General features: G+C 48.7%; 1 protein-coding gene across 9 annotated transcripts in view; it reads right to left on the reverse strand.

Annotated features, from left to right (window-relative positions):
• Nucleotides 1–503: 503 nt before the first annotated feature.
• LOC121439635 (dystrobrevin beta) overlaps nucleotides 504–21,543 on the reverse strand; it is a 234,448-nt gene continuing 213,408 nt past the window's right edge. For 5 of the 9 annotated variants that reach the window (XM_041640172.1, XM_041640169.1, XM_041640167.1 and 2 more), the window contains 4 exons: nucleotides 8,437–8,596; nucleotides 7,630–7,719; nucleotides 2,132–2,167; nucleotides 504–694 (listed from right to left, as the gene is read on the reverse strand). In XM_041640172.1, the coding sequence (XP_041496106.1) occupies nucleotides 2,163–2,167; nucleotides 7,630–7,719; nucleotides 8,437–8,596 (255 nt within the window). In that variant the 3' untranslated portion in view covers nucleotides 504–694; nucleotides 2,132–2,162. Of the gene's footprint in view, nucleotides 695–1,883; nucleotides 2,008–2,131; nucleotides 2,168–7,629; nucleotides 7,720–8,436; nucleotides 8,597–21,543 lie in introns of those variants that run through there. The other 4 variants (XM_041640173.1, XM_041640171.1, XM_041640174.1 and 1 more) reach the window with 4 other exon arrangements.

Consider the following 21,543-nt stretch of genomic DNA (forward strand, 5'->3'; position numbering starts at 1 on the left):
GGAGAGGCTGCGTGAGCAGCATCTGGGCAGTGCGCCCCCTGGCTGCCAGCCCCAGCTTGGCGCTTACACACTGCTGCCTCCCCATTGACTGGACCACACAGTTCTCAGCCTTCCTCCTGGCTGTAGAGCAACAGTACTGCAGAGCACTGTGCAGGTGGAAGTTCAGAGAGGAAGGGGGTGGGGGGAGGACACTATTTTTAGCACTGAAGCCAGGGCGTGAATGTCTGTAGAACTGAGCTAGGCCTGCAGCTTTCTTTGCATAGGAGACCTGTTGGTTTTTAAAGGTCAAAGGTAGGAAAGAAACTTGTGTGCCCACACCAGGGAGCATACCCTGTTCTGGCCAGATGCCAGGAGGAACCCCATTAGGCCAGGAACACACACGGGCTCAGGCTCGGGTGCTTTTTCTTTTCTTTTCCACCTCCTGGTAAATTCCTGATGCAGAGATGACACCATGCCCTGAGGGAGGAATGCAGATGCTAGTGCATGCAGGGCTCACAAGGAGGCCCACCAGCCGGGGCCTCAGGCAGTCCCTCCCCACTTCCCATAGGCTTGGCTCCTCTCTCTGGTGGTGGAGTGAGTCTGGCAGCCTGCAAGCCGGGTCCAGGTGTGCAGCAGAAAGACGGAGAGGAATGTGCCTCTGGGGGAAGACCTTCCCTTGTCTTGTTGGTGCCAGCTTGCTCCTCGGCCTTTGTGCCTGTACAAGACAGACTGTTAGTCACAAGCACACTGGGGGCTCAGGGCAAAGCTGCCAATGGCTGTGAAGCGGCAGATCTGCAGGGAGAGTGGAGGTTGGGGCCCTCAGTTCTTCTCTTTTGGTGGACAGGGTTGGGGTAGGGTGAGGGTGCGTGTCTTCTGAGGTCACTGCTTATGTCACAGGGGTAGGAAGTGCTCCCACTGAATAAAAAAACTGGGTCACAATGGCGGGTTTGGAAGGGGAGGAAGTGTGGTAGAGGAGATGGGCAGAGAATGTAGAGGAATGGGAGGAAGCCTTCGGCCGCAGAGAGCATGCCACAGTACGCAGGACTTTTCATCTAACTCTACTGTGGCTTCTCATAACTCCTGGCGTAGGTCGGGAGGTGAGGCAGCAACACCATGTGATACCAGTCCTGGCACCAAGTCCTCGAGTGGGGGCTTTGGCTCCTTCATGTGAACCAATGGAGTGGACTGGACGGTGCTCACCTATCTCTTTTCCATGCAGTCTTTCTTGCCCTACGGACAGAGGGCACCTGAAGGTCTCTGAGTCAGTTCCTGACCTCACCAGCAGCGTGTGGCAGTCCGGGCTTGCCACAGGAAGGGCCTGATCTGCATACACTGCAGTACGCTGGTTTTGCCCACCTGCAGCCAGCTTTGCAGACCAAGTGTGCAGCTGGCCTGGCAAGAAGGGTGGGGCCCAGTTCAGCTCTCAGATGACATTCTTAGAAGGTTATCTGAGACAGTTCCTTTTCTGGCTGGTGGTGCCATGGCCCTGGGTTTTCTACCCTGAAGATTTGTAACTGAAAAAGATGCTCAATTTTTAAAAAAGAAGTGGAGACCAGGCCTGGTAGCACACCCCTTTAGTCCCAGCACTTGGGAAGCAGGAACAGTCAAGCCGACACAATGAGACTGTCTTGAAGCACCAATAAACAAACAAGCAAACAAAAAAGAAAGCAAACTCGGAAGTTGCATCAAGACTACAGATTTAAAAAAAAAAAAAAAAGATGTGACAGATTAATTCCTTAAGACCAGAAGAATGTTTGTCTGTCCTTTGACTCATTGGCTCTCTGTGGTCCGTGTGACTGGGTAGGGACCACATACGCGGGCAGTGTTGAGTGAAAGGATCCCAGGGGAATTCTGGCTGTGGGTAGACAGTGGCTACAGAGGACAGGACAACAGAAGCAGAGGAAGCCCAGGAAGGTGGCTACTCTGCCACCTGCTTCAGTCAGTGCTACTGGTGACGCTAGGCCACAGACACGCAATGTAAGTCAAGCCACTGCCTGGAAACCTGGTAAACAGGTCCAGTGGAGGCAGCTGTGCGGGAGCAGAGGAAAAGGCAGAATTGGTTCTTTCGAGAAAATCCTAACTGCAAGGCTTGCTCTGGCTTGGGGCCTATGAGGGAAGAAGGAAAAGAGGAAGACGAGGACTCATTACTCACCTGGGCTTCCTGTGTCCGGGCTGCTCCTTGGCTAACCTGTGGCAGCAAAGGCAGAAACAATACTGAGGTCACACTCCAGCTCTTCTCCGGCCCCTGGACTTCTCTAAGGGGGCTTCCCTGACCCACCCGGCCCAGGGGCTAGCCTTAAATATCCCTTTCTATTGAGCTTTTCTGCCAGGGATAATGAGGTAGGGCAGTTACTCATAACCCACAACTGACATGGGAATGTTATGAAGAAAAATCAAACCAACTCTAGGGAGCGGCTATGAGGGGCGGGGGAGGGGGAGAGACCAGAGCCTACATGGTTCTGAAAGGAAAACAAAGTGGAAACAGTTTTGAGCGGAACATTGTTTCTCTATGTTCTGGAACAACATTGCTAGCCAGCTCCCCCTTGGACATTCTGAGCCCACGTGTGTCCTCAGAGAGGGTTGCTGCTGCCTAGATATGCATCGGCGTGTTCAGTGTACAAACTAGATCGCTAGGGGACATTCTGAAGGACACAGGAGCTCTGGAGTGGCTCAGACGAATGTGGAGTACTGGAGCAACCAAAGGAGGTGTCAGTCTATGTCTCACTGTGTGGTCTTGTTTTACACACAGGATAAAGGGGTGCTCAGAGGGAAGGGTACCACAGAGTAGCAGCATCCTTCTCTGGGATTCAGACAGCAAGGATAGGGCAGACAGAGGTGAGAGCTAGGGGTGAATAGAGCTTGGAAGCCTGCTTTGGTCAGAGCTCTTCAAAAGAGCCCATGTGCTGCTGTTCATGTGCGCTAAAGACACCATGTGCACTGAGCCGGGAGCTGACTGAGCTCTGCTTCCCACGTGAGCCTGACTTCACCCCAAAGAAGAGAAATGGTCCTCTGTAAAATTGGTAGTTATTGATTCTGAATGTCTCCACATTTTGATATCTGCAAGGACTCATACAATGTTTAGAGGCAACAAAAACAAACTTCCCTCATCTTGCACCCTGATTCTACCCTCTTGCTCTTAGAGATGGCACCTGAGAGCCACAGAAGCTCAGGCATTCTCACAGTCTCCACACAGACATACAGGCCCTGGGATGTGCACTTAGAGGGACCAAGAGATACTAAGAGCTAGGAGCAAGCATCCAGTCAGACAGAGAGGTGGTCAGCCAGTGAGGGAGACAGAGGGCCCTGAGGTTGGGCCAACAGAAACCACTCCAGTTCCTACGGGGGTGGGGGTGCAGTCCATGGCTAAGGCAAGAGTGGAGGGCAAAGACGGGGCTCTAGGCTTGCTTTGGGGGGCGGAGGGAAGCTGAGGAGGGACCTGGAGGCACTCCTAGAGCAGTGTGCCACAGGAAGGGAGGGCCAAGGCGGCAGCTGCTATGCCTTTAGTAAAAACATTTCCATAGCAATGCTGGAGTTTGGTTGGGGTACAGACATGTGTTTGGGGCGGGTTGGTGTTTACATGAGAGGCACATCTTGGTTTCTCTTGCCTCATGGCCTTCTTATCTGGACCTGGACCTCCAAATGGCTGTTTCTCCTCTGACAGCCTGAGGTGTGTGGCCAGGACAGCAAACTCATGCCCAGTGGCCTATTTCTCCCAGGCCTCGATTTGGCTTCTAATAGTTTCTGTACTTAGACAATGTTTTCTCCTGTCTCCTAGGCAATGTCAGTGCCCTTGCTGACAAACTCCTTGCCCCTGAGCCTGCAAACGCTCTCTCTTATCCGTACCATCCCAGGGGCTAAGCGGCACCACAGAGCCACTGTCCTGAGAGGGTTCCCACCTGTCCCCCTTTGACTGCCTCACACCTCACTGGGGCTTCCCCACTTCGCTTGGTCTAATTGTTCTGCTTGGACTAAAGCACTGGCTTGGAGTTGGAACTCCTGGAGTAAGTCCAGGTCCTGCCATTTATTAACCTGCCCAGTTAATGAGCCTCGGAGAGCCTTGTCTAGAATTCTCCCCCTGCCCCCAGGGCTGTGTGACAGACCTACCTCTGGGTCTAGCAGGAAGCCGGGAGGTAGCATGGGTCTCTCCTCACCTCCTGAGGCTTGTAGACCACTCCCCCTCACTTAACGTTATCATGTCGCCCTTAACCTTTCCTTAGGTTCATTCACTGCCATTCCTAGATGGCAGACACTGTTCCTGACACTGGGAATGAATACATCACCAACAACAAAGACCAAAATCTCTGCCTTAGGGAGTTTACGTTCTGGAGAAAAACAACATATTAATATATGATAGATAGAACTGGAGACTCTCAAACGCCTCAAGAGGATTTTGTTATCTGCTTAATAAATAAAACTGAAAGATGACAAGAGCATGAAGCTTGGTACATTACACATAGAGTCTAAGAAGGCATTATTGTCCTTCACCAACACCTTCCTTTCTTGCTTTATTCTTCCAGGAAGCCATCTATTCCAACCTACAAGTCTTTTCCTTTTCAGGAGTCTTAGTACTATTTGCTATACATCTAATGGTTTGGTGTGTTTTGTTTTGTGACAGGGTTTCTCTGTGTAGCTCTGGCTCTCCTGGAACTTGCTCCGTAGACCAGGCTGGCCTCAAAATCATAGATCTGCCTGCCTCTGCCTTCTGCGTGCTGGGATTAAAGCTGAATGCCAACACACCCAGATTCAATGGTGTTTTCTTTTGAGGCAAAGCTTCATGTAGGCCACACTGGCCTCACGTTCACTCTGCAGCAGAGAATGAGCCTGAATCTCAGATGCCCCTGTCTCTACCTGCCAAGCACTGGGATTACAGGCATGCCCCTGCTTCTGTGGTCTATGTGGTGCGGGAGTCTAGCATGGGCTTTAGGTGTGCTGGGTGAGGAACCCCAGCCGACATTTAATACTTTCTGATCCACCTCTTCTGCTGCTCTGTCTTCTCCCACACTTCCTCTGCATGTCTCAGTTGTGCTTCTCCAACGAGACCATCAACCCTGTGAAGTAGGGCAATGTTCTATGACTCATTTGCATCCCAGCGTGTGAGTATTGACCGGTGTTACCACCTGTGGGCACACCTCAGAGGCAGTTGGGAGAACAGGCAAGAGGAACTGAGGGGGCTGCAGACTTGGGGAGGGAGTATTAGAAGAGAGGCGGGAACAAAGGGAAAGGAAGGCGCTTGGGCTCCCATTCAGACCAGGGGTCCTGACTTTTTCATCCTGCATCTCCTTTTCTTTCTCTGCACCTTCCTCTACTGTGGAAACAAGTCCAAGGAGGCCAGTGACTGTTTGGTCTAGTACCAGTGAGGGAGGCTGGAGGCCTGAGGCAGAGACCTAATGCAGCAAGCAGCTTCCAGGGTGTATACATGTCCCTTGACCATGCCCAACAGCTCCACACCCTGACAATGCTTGATTGGAACCCTGCACATCCATGAAGCAGAGGGCATGATATCACCGGCTGGCATATTTGATGCATGTTAAAGGGACTGGGTAGAATTCCTAGAAAAGGAGAAAACTTGGGAGTTACCGCATTATCTACCACTCTAAAGGAGGCCTGGAGAGGAAGTCTGGACTTAGGGCGGCTTTAGGCGGGAAATAACCCATGATAGAAAGGAAGATTTCAGTTCCCTAATAAGGAAGAAATCGCCAGTGATTAGACCTGGCTATACATGAGTTCCCTGAAAATATTCAAACTGGAGGCTTTTAAATTGACAGAAAGCTCAATGAAATATCTTTAAGATCCTTTTGAACTCTAGGATTCCATTAGTTGAAAATATTTTTTGGAAGATGGGGAAGACAAACTACAGATGTGTGTCCTATGTAGGCTGTAGGACATGTATGAAAAGCCGACCTGGATAACCACTCCTAGCCTAATAAAGGCCCATGAAGCCACTTCAAGGGAGTCACCATGAGTCTCCCATCCACTGAGGAACAGTGTTTATCTCTGTCTTTAACAAGGGTGCTGGGTCATGTGTGCATTTGTCTGTGTCAGATATAGGCTTCTGTGCTTGGGAAAAGGAACCTCACAGAGACTGCCCTGTAGTCTGTCCGGGGTCAGCTCAGAGCCCTGGCTCCATGTTTCTCTACACCCGAGCTCTAGAACTAGCTTTGCCTCTGCATGCTGTGTGATTGCAAGCAAGTAATTTTTCTAAAAGAGCCCACATTCTAAAACAAGGAGGTTGTACAACAGGATCACTAATACACCTAATGCACATAAATAATGCGATTTTATTAAAACCAGCTTTTCATATTGACTGATGTTCTTGCCCCTTCCCCCCACCATATGGCCTAGGTGGGCTTTGAATTCCTAAAGCCTCCCAAGTATTGGGGATGGCAGGCATGTACTGCCATGCCTGATCAGTTCCTGTCAATCGAGTTACATTCCCATTCTTGAGTGCAGAGCTTGTGAGTCGTTCGTTTTGCATAAACTCCAACTACTTTCTCTGCATGTCCTAAAAATCCCTAAGAAATTCCCTCTAAAACACCAACTGAAACCTATCAGGGAGCTGTATTTGAGAAAGGGCTTTCTAATCAGCTTTCTAATCATCCTGAGGTCACCCATCCCCAGCTCTGTGCCTGTACCGTGAGGGCTGGGCTTTGGTATGGGCATGAGAAACAGGATGAGAGAGGGTGAAGGCATCATATCACCTGTGGCAGAATGGGTGACGGACCTGAGCTGGGAAAGCCAATCAGGCCACAGGTGTAATCTCTTCTGAAGGAAAACAGAAGGACTTGAAGGCTGAGGTGTGGAAAAAATGACAGCCCAAAAGGAGATGCTTTCCCCCCGCTGAAAACACCCTGGGCGTGCCTTCCTCAGGACTGTCTGAACGGTCCCTGGAAACCCTGCTCTGTGCTTTAGCTTGACAGCCCTGCTAGAGGCCACTGCAGAGTTCTTACAAGCACTGCCTTGGGTAAGAAAGGACACAGAGGAGCCTTCAGTGTGAGCACTGCAGCACTGGGGATGGCAGCTTTCATAGGAACGCTAAGGCTACAAAGTAACTCCTGAGCACCGAGTGGCTATATCCCTGATGGAGCTGTGGTCTACTCGGTGGTTTTGTGGGAAAACGCTGTGAAGCAGAGGACTCTGGGAAGCCACTGCACTGGCTGAGTCATGGAGAGATGGAGAGAGAAGTCAAATAGTACCAAAGGTAAAGAATGGAGGGAGCAGCAGCTGGGATCTTCAGGTGAGATCAGAGCCTGGTCATGGACAAAAGGAGAAGACAGGGTTTCTAAACAGAATCAAACAGCAGGAAGCCAGAGGGCGGCTGGAATAGAGACAGGTGGCTTGTGCTGACTGCTGCCACATCCAGGATAGCTTCAGAATGAGGCGATGGACCCTAGGGAAAGAGACTGTGGACAAAGTGTAGGTGGAGACAGGGAGTGAGGCGGGGATCTGGCTGCACTGAGGAGCTGTGTCTGCTCCTTCAGACTGTTAATATAAACTGTGATCACGTGTGGGAGGGAGGCACCGGGTGAAGATCCTGTGTGCTCCTAGAAGGGAAAACGGAGTGGCAGGAAGGCTGTGTGCCCAGTGGTAGGAGAGGGCCGGAAGATGTGGGCACAGGGGAGGTGGAGACTGGTGGAGAGCTCTGGGTTTCACCTGAATGAAGCTCCTTCACCAGGGATGACATGGTGTTGGTGATGGAGTCAGCAGCCACCAGCAGGTCATTGCGGAGGTTCCTCCTTGTACCTGAGGAGTCAGAGCAGATGGCAGTGCAGATGGGTGAGCATGGAAAAGGGCGCCGAGAGATGCCCCAGGCAGTGTGGCCCTGGAGCCCGGGTGCAGAGGTGACTAGGGAAGGTGGGACTGCCGCAGGTCTGCATGCTCCTGGAACATTCGTCTTCTCCACCGGGAGAGCAGGGGCCTGGCAAGTCCAATGCTTCGAAGGCACCACAGCAGAGTTCTGGCTTAGTGTTGCCCCACAAAGTTCCTCAGTCTCAGAGTGAGGGGCCTCCCATTTCCTTGTCCCCATTCCCTCCCCTCCAGACTCCCTTGACCATTATTTAAGATTGTAGGTCTCTGGTTCCTCAGTGGGCCGTGGCAAATGCATGCTTAGGTCCTATGGAAATCACTTCTCTTCCTGTTCTTACTTATTCTAAGGACCTTTGGGGACAAATGTGTAAGGAGCAAAGTCCAAAGGGCGAGGCATTTCCTTCAGGCTAGAGCTCAGAACCCAGGAGGCCAGCTGTCTTCACACGCATGCCTGCAGACCTCCCATGGAAGACCAGCCTATCATAGAGAAGGACCCAGCGCATAACTTATTTATACTGTAAATCTGATTACTAAGGCCACGTTATCTGATCCTCCTAAGTCAAGAGCACAAAAGGAAAGCTGGGAAAATGCTGGCAGGGATCCGGTATGTGATTTCAGCCCCTCAGCTCTCCACAGACTTGCCTGGAAACTCACCTTGTGCAAAGGCCTCCTGTACGTCTCCTCCAACTCCACTCAGTGAATCCTGTGGGCCGTGGGTAGGGGTGGAGCCTGCAGACGTGGAACGCACGGGCATGGGCATAGGGCGGCCACCTCCATGAGTGGGTGATGTGTGAGGTGACCCTGTGGCTTGAGCCTGGGAGGATGGGAGAGAAAACATGTCATTTTGGGTGCCGATCTCTCTAACAAAAGAGGAAAGCACTTCCCAGCCAGGACCATGCTTTAAAAAAAAAAAAAAAAATGGCCAGGACTCAGAAAAGGAAGAGAAAGAAGAAGGAAGAGGGCAGTGTGGGAGTAAGAGCATTTTAAGAACAGGCTGAGACCTCGTACTTAGGAGGCAGGAGGATGGCTGGGAACTCAAAGGGCTGGGCTACAGAGAAAGTTCAAAACTACGGGGTGAAAATCAAAACCAAAAGAAGAGGCTGAGAGAGGTTGGAAGCATATGGCAAGGAGAAAGGCTGCATCCAGGAAGATCCAAGAAAGAAAAAAAATTAACAAAAAACCCCACAAAGATCCTCGTGTTTGCATGTCAACATTCTGTACCCATCCTCATCTGATCCCACAAGTCCTGTGGGTAGAAACTGCCCATCTTTTAATACAACTTTTATAGATGAAAATCAAGATCACGTGTGAGGCTTCTCAAGCGTGTGTGGGAGGAAGTACAGCTTGCCAGGGGCCATGCCAGAAGAACCCTTCCGCTCCGCGGCTGTACAGCAGCCTTCCTTCTCACGCTCAAGATCTCACCCCAGTAGCTGGCGGTCAGAGGCTCAGCTGTAGAGTGCCTCCTAGGCCTGGTCAGCGAAACTGCCATGCCTGCTCAGGGAGGTCTGTTTGAGTAGCCAAGGACCAGGAGAGAGCGGCCACATGCTCATTAGAGGGGGACCTTCCTCAGGAAAGCCTGGTATAGTTCTGGATTTTTCCCCCAAGCTGATCATTTATTCCTCTCCCCCTCCCTATGTCTTGACAGGGTCTCTTCTATATAGCCCTGGTTATCTTGGAACTATGAAGTCCAGGCTGGCTTTAAACTCACAGAGATCCGCCTGCCTCTGCCTCACGAGTTCTGGGATTAAAGGTGTGCACCACCACCGCCCAGCTATTCATTACTCTTAAAGGTTTATTTTTGACTGGACTCAGACTTGGAAGTAAAAGCTCTTGGTAAGGACAGCCTATAGCTCTGGGCAATCTGTTCCTGGTATTTCTCTTTGGTATCTTTCATTCTCTTGGCCAAAAGCTTAGCATGTTCTGGAGCCTCCTTATTTTGCTTAATATATTGTTTCTTCAGAGCGTTTGTGCTGCAGGATACATGGAGTAAACAAGGTGCTGAATCTTGGGTGCACTGGTCCTGGGCTTCTTACCTCCTTTAAGGGTTTTCTGACAACATTGGCGGACATCATCTTTAAGTTTTCAGATTCTGCTAGCTCTTTTGGGTCCCAACCACTGAGGCACAGTAGTGTCTGTCTGTCAGTCCAGGAATATCCTTCTCTCTTAAAAATAACCGAGTTGAGAACACTCCGAACGGAGGTGCACTTTCCCTCTCCAGTTCTCCTGGGTCTGGAACAAGAATGCCACTCACTCCGCCGTGGGAAAACCTTATTTGTTGTACACCCAGGGCATCAGCAGCTACTTCTGTGGCCATGCGCTTCTTGCAGAAACGTCCAAGTTTGTGTTCATTGTACACTTCACTGTTTCTGATGGCCAGAGGTTGGGAAAGAGATGTTCACTTCCATCTTGACAGGGCTGAACCCCTAAGAGGTAGCTTGGAGCAACAGGGTGTGACAGTTAAACTACTCAGGGGCAGTTCCCTGACCCAGGGTGGTCAGGTCGGTGGATTTTGTGGGAGCAAAACTGGGAGAATAGAAGTGACAGTGAACACAAATTCCTGCGAATTCCCCCGGGGATCTAGCCCAGAAACGCCACACAGACAGAATATGCCCCAGACGAGCTGCCTGGAGGGACGCACAGTGCCTGCCCTCCTGTGCAGCTGTGTGGGTGCTGAATGGACTATTTTGTTTTCTATCACTCCTGTTTTCTAGGTTTGTTTTCTGAGATATGGCCTCAACTTAAAGATCCCCCTGCTGCGGCTCCATGCTGGGATTTTAGGAGCATGCCACTCTGCCCTGTTCTCTGTGATTTTTGCTGAATCTCTGTGTATGGGTGTCTCACGTACCCTAGGCTGGCCCTGAACTGACGACAGCCTTGGACTCCTCTTCCTCCTGCCTCTAGCTCCCAAGTACTGGGATCACAGGAATACCATAATGCCAACTCTGTGTGCTTTAATTAAGAAATATAAAAGCTCAGAAAATGACTGAGTATAATACCATCAGTCACCCCAAATGAATAATTACATACAATTTATTTTAATCTAAAATAGTACAGACAGACTTGAAGACTCCTTTACCACCAATTCTTCACAGGGTCAGTACCTTCATTCTTCCCTTTGGAAACTTCCTGTTTTTCTTACCAGAGATTTTGGTGTGGAAGTTTTTTTTTAAACCCATGTATTATATTCATAAAGATGAATATAACATTTTCATGCCTTTAAATTCTGTATGAATGGCATTGAACTATAATAATTACTTTTAAATTTGCTTTTATCACTTAGCATACTCTTAGAGAGTGAGCCATGATACAAATAAATATGAATTTAGACCCTTACTTCACATCACATTAAAAAGACAAAGCACCAGGTAGGGGTGGCGCACCTCTTTAATCCCAGCATGTGAGAGGCAGAGGCAGGTGGCTCTCTGAGTTCAAGGCCAGCCTGGTTACAGAGTGAGTTCCAGGGCAGCCAGGAATAAACAGAGAAACCCTGTCTCGAATAACCAACCAAACCAAACCCAAACACCCCAAACCAACAGAACTTCAAAATGAAGCATAGTAAGTATTAGAGCTAATATTTCATAATTTCTCAAAGAAGGCAAAGGAAAATCTTATGCAAAGGCTTCTTGGACATAATACCCAAATCATTATGTTTAAAAGAAAAAGAGGGGGGCTGGGCTGGAGAGATGGCTCAACAGTTAGGAGTGCTGGCTGCTCTTCCAAGAGGTCCTGAGTTCAAATCCCAGCAACCACATAGTGGCTCACAACCATCTCTAATGGGATCCGATGCCCTCCTCTGATGCAGGCACACGTGCAGATGGTGCACTCATACACATAAACAAATCTTTCTAAAAAAAAATTCACTTAAAAAGAAAAGAAAGGAATAAATCGTTTTGTTTTTTAATGTGTGTGTGTTTATGCTGCACAGAGAAACCAGAGAGCAGTATTAGGCACCTTCTACAGTTAGTCCCCTCCTAGTTTTTCTTAAGATTTATTTATTTTTATTTTATGTGAATGGGTGTTGTGCCTGCATGTGTGGGTCTGTGTGCCACATGTGTATCTGGTGCCCAAAGATGAGTCAGACCCCCTGAAACTGGAGTTACAGATGGCTGTGAGCTGCCATGTGAGTGTTTGGAACTGAACCTAGGTCCTTTGGAAGAGCAACCAGGTTTTTTGTTTGTTTGTTTAAGACAGGTTTCTCTGTGTATCCCTGGCTGTCCTGGAACTCACAAAAGATCCGCCTGCCTCTACTTCCCAAATGCTGAGACTGTAGGTATTTCTCACCACATCCAGCATGGCCATGGCTTTCAACCGCTGAGCTATCTCTCCACTGTCCACCTGAGATGGGGGTCTCTCACTGAAACTGTGGTTCACTGATTAGGTTAGTCTAGGTGGCCAGTGACTCCCAGGAGTAGCCTTATTTCTGCATCCCCAGTGCTGGGACTACATGGTGTGCCACCATGTCCTTATTCTTTCAGGCTAGGTGCTTTTAACAAGCCAACTCCTTAGCCCATAATAAATGAGCTTTTTAAAAATTAAGTTAGAGACTTTTACCAAAATATCCAGAAGAGGTTTCAAATGTTCTTATCACAGGAAATTATTACCTGCTTATAATGATAGCTATCCTAGTTCATTGATACAATATATAAATTAGATCAGGCTATACTGCAGAGAGATGTAAAATTATCATCTTGATTAAAAAAAAAACCCTTTGCTTTTCAAAGTAAGTCATTAAACTCCATAAGAGGGGATCAACTAAAAAATGGCTCAACACTCTAAATAAATAAAACTAGACTAGCACTGGGGAGGCAGAGGCAGGCAGAACTCTGAGTCTGAGACCAGCCTGATCTACATAGTGACTTCCAGGCCATCCAGAGCTAAAAAGAAAGATCTTGTCTAAAAAACAAAACAAAACAACAACAAAAACCCAAAACCAACAAAAAAAGCTTGAGACAAGAGAGATCTCGGTGTTGGGTGTGCCAGTAACCCCAGACCTTTGGAGAGAGAGGCAGCCGGGTGTGGGGCTGGAGACCAGCCTCAGCTGTACCAGGAGCTCCAGTCAGGACCACCAGGGCTGCCTGAGATCCTGTTCCAGCAGTCACAGCTGAAGAGATCACTGCTGTCAAAGAACTGGCGTTTAGATCCCAGCACCTATATCAGGTGGCTCTGAGGAAACCAGTGCCCACTTCTGGCCTCCATGGGCCTGTGTGTGCACACACACATAAAATAATAAAATAAGTGAAAAGCAACAACGAAAAGAGAGTGAAAGGAAGACACAAAGGGAGAAAAGTCTCAGGATGACATATCTGATAAGGGGCCTTACCTCTCAATACAAAGAACTCTCCCGACTCAGTCATAAAAGGACAGATGATCTAATTACAAAACGAGCCAAAGATCAAGAAGATAACTCTCTAAAGATACAAAAAAGTACAACAGGCATGAAGAAGACTTTCGATGGCACTGAACACTGGGGAAAGAGATGAAGGAACGATGAGAGACCACTTTACACCCATTAGGGTGAATTCTACAGAAAAGATAACAAGTGCCGACAAGAACGTCAAGAGACTGGAATCCGCAGGCAGTGCCAACAGGAGTGTAAGATGATGCAGTTGCTTTGGGAAATGGTCTGGATACTCCTCAAAGGGCTGAGTACCACATAACACGGTCATTCCATTCTCAGATATATATATTCCCATCCAGGAGACATGAGAACGTGTCTGAACAGAAGTCAGCGTCCAGATGTGCACAAGAACACTAACACAGCCAAAGAGTGGAAACAACTCGGATGTCAACTGGGGAATTGCCTTAAATAAAATGAGCTATAGCCAGACGGTGGAATAGTATTAGGCAATAAAAAGGAACAAAGAACTGATGACATCCACATATTGTGAAAACATTTTGCTAAGTGAAGGAAGCCATTAACAAATGAACACATAATCTAAATTTACACAAAAATACCAGAGTAGGGAAATCACAAAGTATGTTAGTGGTTACATAGTTAAGAGTGGGGGCTGGGAAGACTGAGGGAAGATTGTGAACGGGTGTGACGGTTTTTTTGAGATTGATGAAGTGATGGAGTTCTTAAACTGAAGGTAATGATGACAGCAAAACTCTGTAAATAGAGTTTAAAAACACAACACTGAATTTTACAGTTAAAAAGATGAATTTAAGTTGGATGTGCACCAAGAGGACGGCACAGACTGAAAGAAAACATCCACAAATTCTATCTGAAGCAGAGCATGTGGAGATTTCTCCTCACTGGGTAAGGTGACATGCAATCCGACCGTAAAGTGGGTGAAATCTGAGCACACGTTTCCTCAAAGGTTTTTGAGTGTTGTAATTATGTACACGCCAAGTCCCCAGGGAGAGGGACGCTGCACACACAATGCTCTGCTCAGAACTGCTGAGGAGCAACACAGCTGAAAAGACTGGCAAGGGTGTGGGAACCTGAAACCTCCTACTGCCGGGGCAGAAAGGATCTCAGCAGTTTCTGAGAAGGTTCAATAGAAGCCTACCCACGTAACCCAGCAACCCCACTCCTGAGTACTCCCTGAGAGAAATGAAAACATAAACCCACCTAAAGCATACAAATGTTTGCTGGCAACGATTTAATAGATCCTAGCACAGAAAACCCCAGAGTCCACTAACTTGGATTAATAAAAGGTGACTTGACTAAGTATTTTTTTATTTTGTGAAATAACTAATTTTTGTTTGTTAGTAATTACTAAACATTTTATCATTCCTTACTTTTCCAGAGTCTGTGTCATTTCTTCACAGTTACAAGTGGATCCACTTATGGTCAGTTAATATTTTTTTAAATTGAGTATTTCATACATATATAAAAAATGTGTTTTGATCAAATCCACCCCAGTCCCTCCCCTCCAATTCTTCCCACAGTTCGCCCTACCACTATTCCCTTCCAATTTCATGTACTTGAAAAAAAAAAAAGTCCTTAGTCCAGCATGTTGGTGGGTAGTTTCTCAGGGGCTGCATTCCTGAAGAGAAATGACTCTCTCCCTCTCAGCAGCCACCAGTATTTGCATATTAAAACTGCTGGAACAGGGAGTTGTAGTGATGGCTCAGTGGTCTCAGTGGTTATAAGCCCTGGCTGCTCTCCCAGAGGACCCAGGTTCAAGTCCCAGCACCCACATGGTGGCTCATAATCATCTGTAACTCCAGTTCCAAGGGATCTAATTAATCAATTTTGACCTCTTCAGGCACTTAGAGCACACGGTGCACATACATACATGCAGGTAAAAACTCATACACATAAAATTGAAAAAATAAGTTAAGAAAAAAGTTGGGATAGAGCTGGCAGGGGCTCAGTGAACTCTTGTCTACTTTGGTATTCGGAGTAGCTCAAAGACACAGTGTGTGGCTCATGGCTATGCAGTTGCTTCAGCCCTGCCTGAGAAGGAACTGGTCTTGGCTGTGGATGCCATTGGTCCAGGGATGTCAAGGGGCTATTACTTTGTTGCTCAGATGGAACAACAATAACAAAACAGGAGTGCTGGTAATGCTGCATTCTCTCTGTTGACAGGACTGTGTCCTCACTGACCAGCAGGTCTCATACTGTCTTCTCTCTCTCTCAGGTGCACGACTGCCCTCTGCCCTCGCCTCCTGACCCATGCATGCCTGCTGGGCCCCCAGGCATCAGCCTTCCTGAGACCAGGGCTCTGCTCCTCTGTGGCAGCATGGCCCTCTCACAATCCATGCCTGTACCACTGTGTTCTACACAGGTTGGTGCGTAGTGAGTACTCGTCAGGCGAGGATGAGGGGCATCGAGTTTCCCACCCTTCCTTCTGTGATGGGAAGTAGCCAGGTCAGGCAGTGATTCGCCAGTGAGTGGTAATCTATCCATCGTTGGAAAATCTCTGTGTGAAATTCTCAGACTAGCTAACTAAATGTGGGAGCCAGACCTCAGACAGCCCAAAGTGACCCGCCACGCACATCCTGAAATAATCTGTTCTGGAATGTAGGCTGGGCCAAGTGACTTGCTTCTAATGAATCAGAAAAATGGACAGATGCCACTTCTGAGCTTAGGCTATAAAAGATGGTAGCTGTAGCCTGGGTGACCCTTGACTTTATCCTTACAGGAGTCTCCGTAGGGTTCCTGGCCCATAGGGGTTGTGATATGATTGCTATTACAGCATGCACCAACACGCTTGGTGATATGCTTTTCTTTTTTTTCTTTTTTTTTTAATATTTATTTATTATGTATACAATAGTCTGTCTGTGTGTATGCCTGCAGGCCAGAAGAGGGCACCAGACCTCATTACAGATGGTTGTGAGCCACCATGTGGTTGCCGGGAATTAAACTCAGGACCTTTGGAAGAGCAGGCAATGCTCTTAACCGCTGAGCCATCTCTCCAGCCCTGGTGATATGCTTTTCTAAGCCAGTTTTGAGATTAAATTGTGTAGCAATAAATAATCCATGCACCAAACTTACTGTGTTTTTGTTTTTTAAACAACTACTTTGGTAGACAACCAAAGCTGGAATTGGGTTGACAAAGTAGGCAAATGGATTTGGGGAGAGACTAGAACTAGAGGCCCCAATGACAGACTGAAGGCCCCCAGAAAGAAGCCCATGGGAAGGAAGAGAGGCAAGGAAAGGTAACCAGGAAAACATTTTCCTAATGTGTACTGGGGGCCCTGTGACCAGTAGCCTCGACCAACACCCAGTCTCTGGCTCTCTGTCCGTGACTATCAGCACCCTGTAGCATGCAAGGCTCTGTACCCAACACAAAAGGGAAGTTGCAGTCTCTGAGATGCAATCCCAGCTCTTCCCAGGTGAGCACAGAGGGAGGCAGAGTGGGTCAGTGACAAGGGATTGGAAATAGAAGATGGAGACTGGCTTCCTCGCTCAACCGTATGGCACACACACACTTTCCCATTTCTGGGGTCCAGTTTTCTCATCTATGAACGGGAGGATGCTAGCTGGCACGGAGGCATTTTTCAGATAAAAATGCTGTGATCCACAACCTTCACCACATCACTGCATGTCCCCAATGCCAAGTGGCCCGTGCTTGAATTGAATCGAAACCACTGTCAGAGAAGAGCACGCTCCTGAGAATTGGCTCTGCAGCCATCTCTGTCTCAAGGTCACCTGACGACATGTTCTGCTTGTACCTAACTAACCTCCCTCACAAGTCTAGCCGACCCCAGAGACGTTGCACACAGAGGTCTTGAAGACGTGAGGCTGATGAGAGGCACAGGACTAGCTTTGGAAAGAAAGCTGGAGAAAAGAGCCTTCTGATCATGTATTGTAATTATGGACATGCCAAGTCCCCTGCACACACTGGAATGTCTGGTGCACACTGAGACAGTGCCTGTGGTGCACAGTGATCCTCTCACCTTGCTGTGTCTCCCTTACCGTGATCAGGTACTTATCAGGCGTAGGCCAGATAGACACCGAGAACCCAGCTGTAGTACTGCAGTAAGGTAGACTAGCACCTTGTCTCAACAGTCAAGGCAGGCCCTCGCCACAGGGACTGCCAGGCTCTCCATTAAAAACAACTAGTCCAGGTGGGCGGTGGTGGCGCATGCCTTTAATCCCGGCACTCGGGAGGCAGAGGCAGGTGGATCTCTGTGAGTCTGAGGCCAGCCTGGGCTACAAGAGCTAGTTCCAGGACAGGCTCCAAAGCTACAGAGAAACCCTGTCTTGAACCCCTCCCCCCAGAAAAACAAAATGAAACCAAAAACCACTAATCCAGCATGAGCAGTATATGAGCAGCACAGTGGGGTGGGTAGCAGGGGATGCAGGGGAATCCCCAGAAAAAGTAAAAGAGTTAGTGGGATGGCCCAAGGTAGGAGGGCCATTGGCCTTGGGAAGAAGAGAAGCCCCACAATACACTGCAGAACTTTGAGGATTCCTGAGACATCACTTGTAACACATTCCATAGCTAAGGCTGGCATCCAGCATGGTCAGTAACACATCTGACCAATAAGCACACACACGACAAATGTCCTATAACTCAGGTTCCCTGAATGCAGACACCCCTTATGGTAGAAACACTCCTGCCGGGGGTGTAGAGCTAGAGGTACACTCCGATCTGAGCAGCAGTCCAGTCTGCTGTTTCTCATTGTCAAACCAGCAAAGGCATGGAAAACTCAAGAAAGTGTGTGGAAATTACGTCTGTGTATTCCAGGGTCTTATGACCTATTTCCCTTAATGCACATACAGACTGAGACCCACAGAGGCCAACCAGCGACAAACAAATCAGGAGAAGGCCTCGGATGGCTAGGAGAAGCTGAGTATGCTTGGATCACAACACCACCGTCCTAAGACTGAAGCGAACTATGGTTTCCCACCTCCCTTTGGTAAGAGTAGACATGGGCCTCTACCACCGAGCTGCAATCCCAGAACGACTGTGATTTTCTATAGAAGAATCAACTTCATTTCCAGCACGTACAAGAAAAGGGAGGATGCAGATTATGACTTCGTCCCTTATCTAGAACACAAACCAAACACTGGAGCCGAAACAGGTACGGAGTATGCCAGAGAAGGTGAGCTGAGGACAGGGATCCCTCCCCAGAGCCATGAGAACTCAGACACAGAGGCAAAGGATCTGCCAGAGGACCAGCTGCAGAGAGAAAAGGGCATTGTCTTTAGTAAAAACGATCAGGGCGCAGCTCTTGCCTGCCTTTAGGCATCCCCAGTATGGTGGCTGGCACACAGTAGGGACTCCATAAATAAATTAAAAAACCCTCCTTTTTTCCTTCTTTTCTGTAAGGAACAGATAAGGTTATTTTAATCTCCTTGGTACACTTTATAGTCAAGCAATCAAGTCCAGGGAGGCCTGTGGTAAAATGGCTAAGGTTGAGAGCAAGCCCTCCTTCCGCCAAGCACCCCAAGTCCCCCAGCCTGACTGTTAGCATGGCAACAGGACGGAGGACATTTTAGTCTCCGGCTCTCTTCCTGACTCATGGATACCTGCCAGGCAGCAGATGGCCTGTGTGGACCATTACCTTCACTTTGCCGCAGTATATTTAAATTAAACAAACTGGCCTTTTTGCTGCTGATTGTCTGATGCCCTCTTAGAAAAACAAAAACAAAATCCGGGGAGAAGAGAGCTGTAAGTCTGAAATGTAGGCAAGGCAACCGTGGCCGTGAGGAGAATGGGAACAGATAAAGAACGGCTCAGAACGTTTTTTTTTCCCCCCTGGAAGAACAGGTGAAAGCTCCTGCCCCTGAGCTGGCGCTGGAGGCAGAGCTGTACTGGGAATACACAGCAGCTGCGCCACTCACTGTGGAGACAGGGTGGGCTGTCTCTGTGGCAGTCAGCCTGGCCGCACCACTGGGAGCCACAGCTCATGCATAACAGGGAGGAGAAAGGACCATCAGCAGTAAGAAGGGCAGCGGGATGCATTCTGTCTGGGCTGAACTGAAGCAGGGCAGGAGGCGCCTGAGCATCCTACCTCAGCAAGTGCCCATTTGCAAGAACAGGCCAAGTGTGACCTTTCAAAGGCAAATCTGGTTTCTAGACTCCTCACAGAGCACTGAGGAGACTATGATGTTTTTCTGCTCTGAGTTACCATCCCCTTGAAATTCTCTGGGCTTCTGAGAGAATCCACAGTCCTCCCCCACTTTCTTTCTTTTTTCTTTTCTTCTTTTTGTCTACTCTGCATTTCCCCTAAGACTTCTGTTGATGGTTTCAGCACTGACTCTATGCTGGAGACCTCCAAACCTACCTTGCTGGACCAGTTTTCCCACAGGAGTTTTAGCTGCACAGCTGTAGTATCTAGTAGGCTGTTCTACTTGAATGCTTGGTTTGCCACATAACCAAGAACATGACAGCAAGATCACCTAGGCCGGAACAATCAGCTTCCACTTGTTCTGTTGGGAGGGACCTCCATTTTTCCCAATTCTGGGGTTTCAAACCCAGAAGCTGTGCTCACTATGCCTCTTCTCTGGATGTTTTGCTGAGATCTAGATAGTAGTTAACGTCCTGGAGGGTGTGTCTCCTAGACGCTCAGTAGAGGGGGAATTTCTCCAGTCCAGTGTGTGGAGAGAGATTCCTGGTGACCCTGGGCGGCACTTATCATATACGTATTATGGCCAGGAAAGGAAAAGGCAGAAAACACAGTACAGGATGGAACTCTCTCTTAACTTGTCTTTCATGGAATGATAAAAACATGGTTATGTTCCTCAGATGAAGAACTATTTCTCCTTCCAATCGCTCTGACTGAAAACTCCTTGCTGACGTTCAAGGGGCTCTATCTATGGGAGTATAATTATACTTCCTCTTTTTGCAAAGTGAAACCAAAACCAAAAGAAAGAACTGCTGGGGCCCTACAGTGAGCATAAGCATTTGAGACCGAGGAACAGAGCCGTCTGCAGGCCACTAGATCCAGTGGTCAGTCTGTGTGCACAGGGACGGGACCCATGGCAGAAGGTTGAGAGATTGTCTTGAAGTACCAAACATCAATCCCTGTTCACCAAAAGTCACACACACCCCCTCCACAGTTTTAGGGTGGCAGGAGTGTATTTAAGGCTCAGGATGACAATGACCTGGCTTATATTTCTGTATTTAAGGCCTCTGGTTTCTGTCACACTATTGAACGCTGGGCCCTCACTGGGATTCCTACTGGTTGTCCTGTTGCTGCCCTGTGTTGTGAAGATCCTGCAGCTCTAAGTCCACAGGACCATCCCCTTCATGTGCTCCAGCAGATCACAGATGGGATGTGTGTTGAGGTGGGCAAACTTACAACCCTGGTTCAGGGCCTGGGTAGTTTGCAGGGTTAGTCAGCCCACCAGCTCTCCCCCGTCCTCACTACCAAGGTGGGCTCTCCCTCATTGCCCTGGCTAGTTCACTCCTTTCAGAGATGAGCAAGGGTAGGGCCAGTTCCCCTGCTTTCACATCCTCAGGGTCAGCTCTCCCACACCTATAACTCCAGGGCCAGCTATACTGTGCTGCCCAGGCGAGGTGTAGGAGCCACTCTTCCCAAGGGCCGTAGCTGGTGGGGGGCAGGGGCAGCTTTCCTGCTCTGATGACCTCAGGGCCAACTCTCCCACCTGCCTCAGGCATTGAGGGGGAGGGCATCTTCCTGCCCCATGCTGCCATGTGGCAGATGAAGGGTAGGGCCAGCTCTTCCAAGCTCACATTCTCAGGGCAGCTCACCTGTACACCCTGCCAATAGAGTGAGCTCCACAGTGCTGCTCAGATGAGGTGCAGGGCCTGGTTTCCCAAGTGTCAGAGCTGGTAAAGAGAAGGGTTAGCTTTCTTGCGGGCTGGAAGTGGTAGGGGCAAGGGACTAGGGCATCTTTCCCTCATCCCCACCACCACACATACCACGGATGAGGGAGGTGGTACCACCTATGGCCCTCTCATGCCCTCAGGGCTGGCTCACCTGTGCCTCTGTCTATAGGGGTCAACTCTACTATGCTGCCCAGGCAAGGTGCAGGGCCACTTCTCCCCAGTGTTGCAGCTGGTGAGGAGTTGGGTTTAGTCCCTTATTTGCTGCAGGTGTTAAGGGATGAGGGGAGAAGGTAGCATCCAAGTTTTTGAAGTAACAGTTCAATCCATCACTCTCAAATTCTTGTAAAGTCAAATAACTTTATAATACCATGCTATAACAAGTATATATTTAGCCCTTCTACCCTAGGTTCAGTCAAAAGAGCTTCTAAAAGTCTTTAGGATGACCAGAATGATAAGAGTGTTTATAAGCTAAAGCAGCTTTAGGATAGGAGCTAGGTGCCAGAAAGCCCACAGCATGATTGTTAGAACTTGCTGCTCTCTCCAGACCTCTGAAGAAGGGGAACAA

This window comes from Microtus oregoni, unplaced genomic scaffold (genome assembly GCF_018167655.1).
Source record: "Microtus oregoni isolate MIOR12 unplaced genomic scaffold, Mior012 000062F_ref0000492, whole genome shotgun sequence".
NCBI lineage: Eukaryota > Metazoa > Chordata > Mammalia > Rodentia > Cricetidae > Microtus > Microtus oregoni.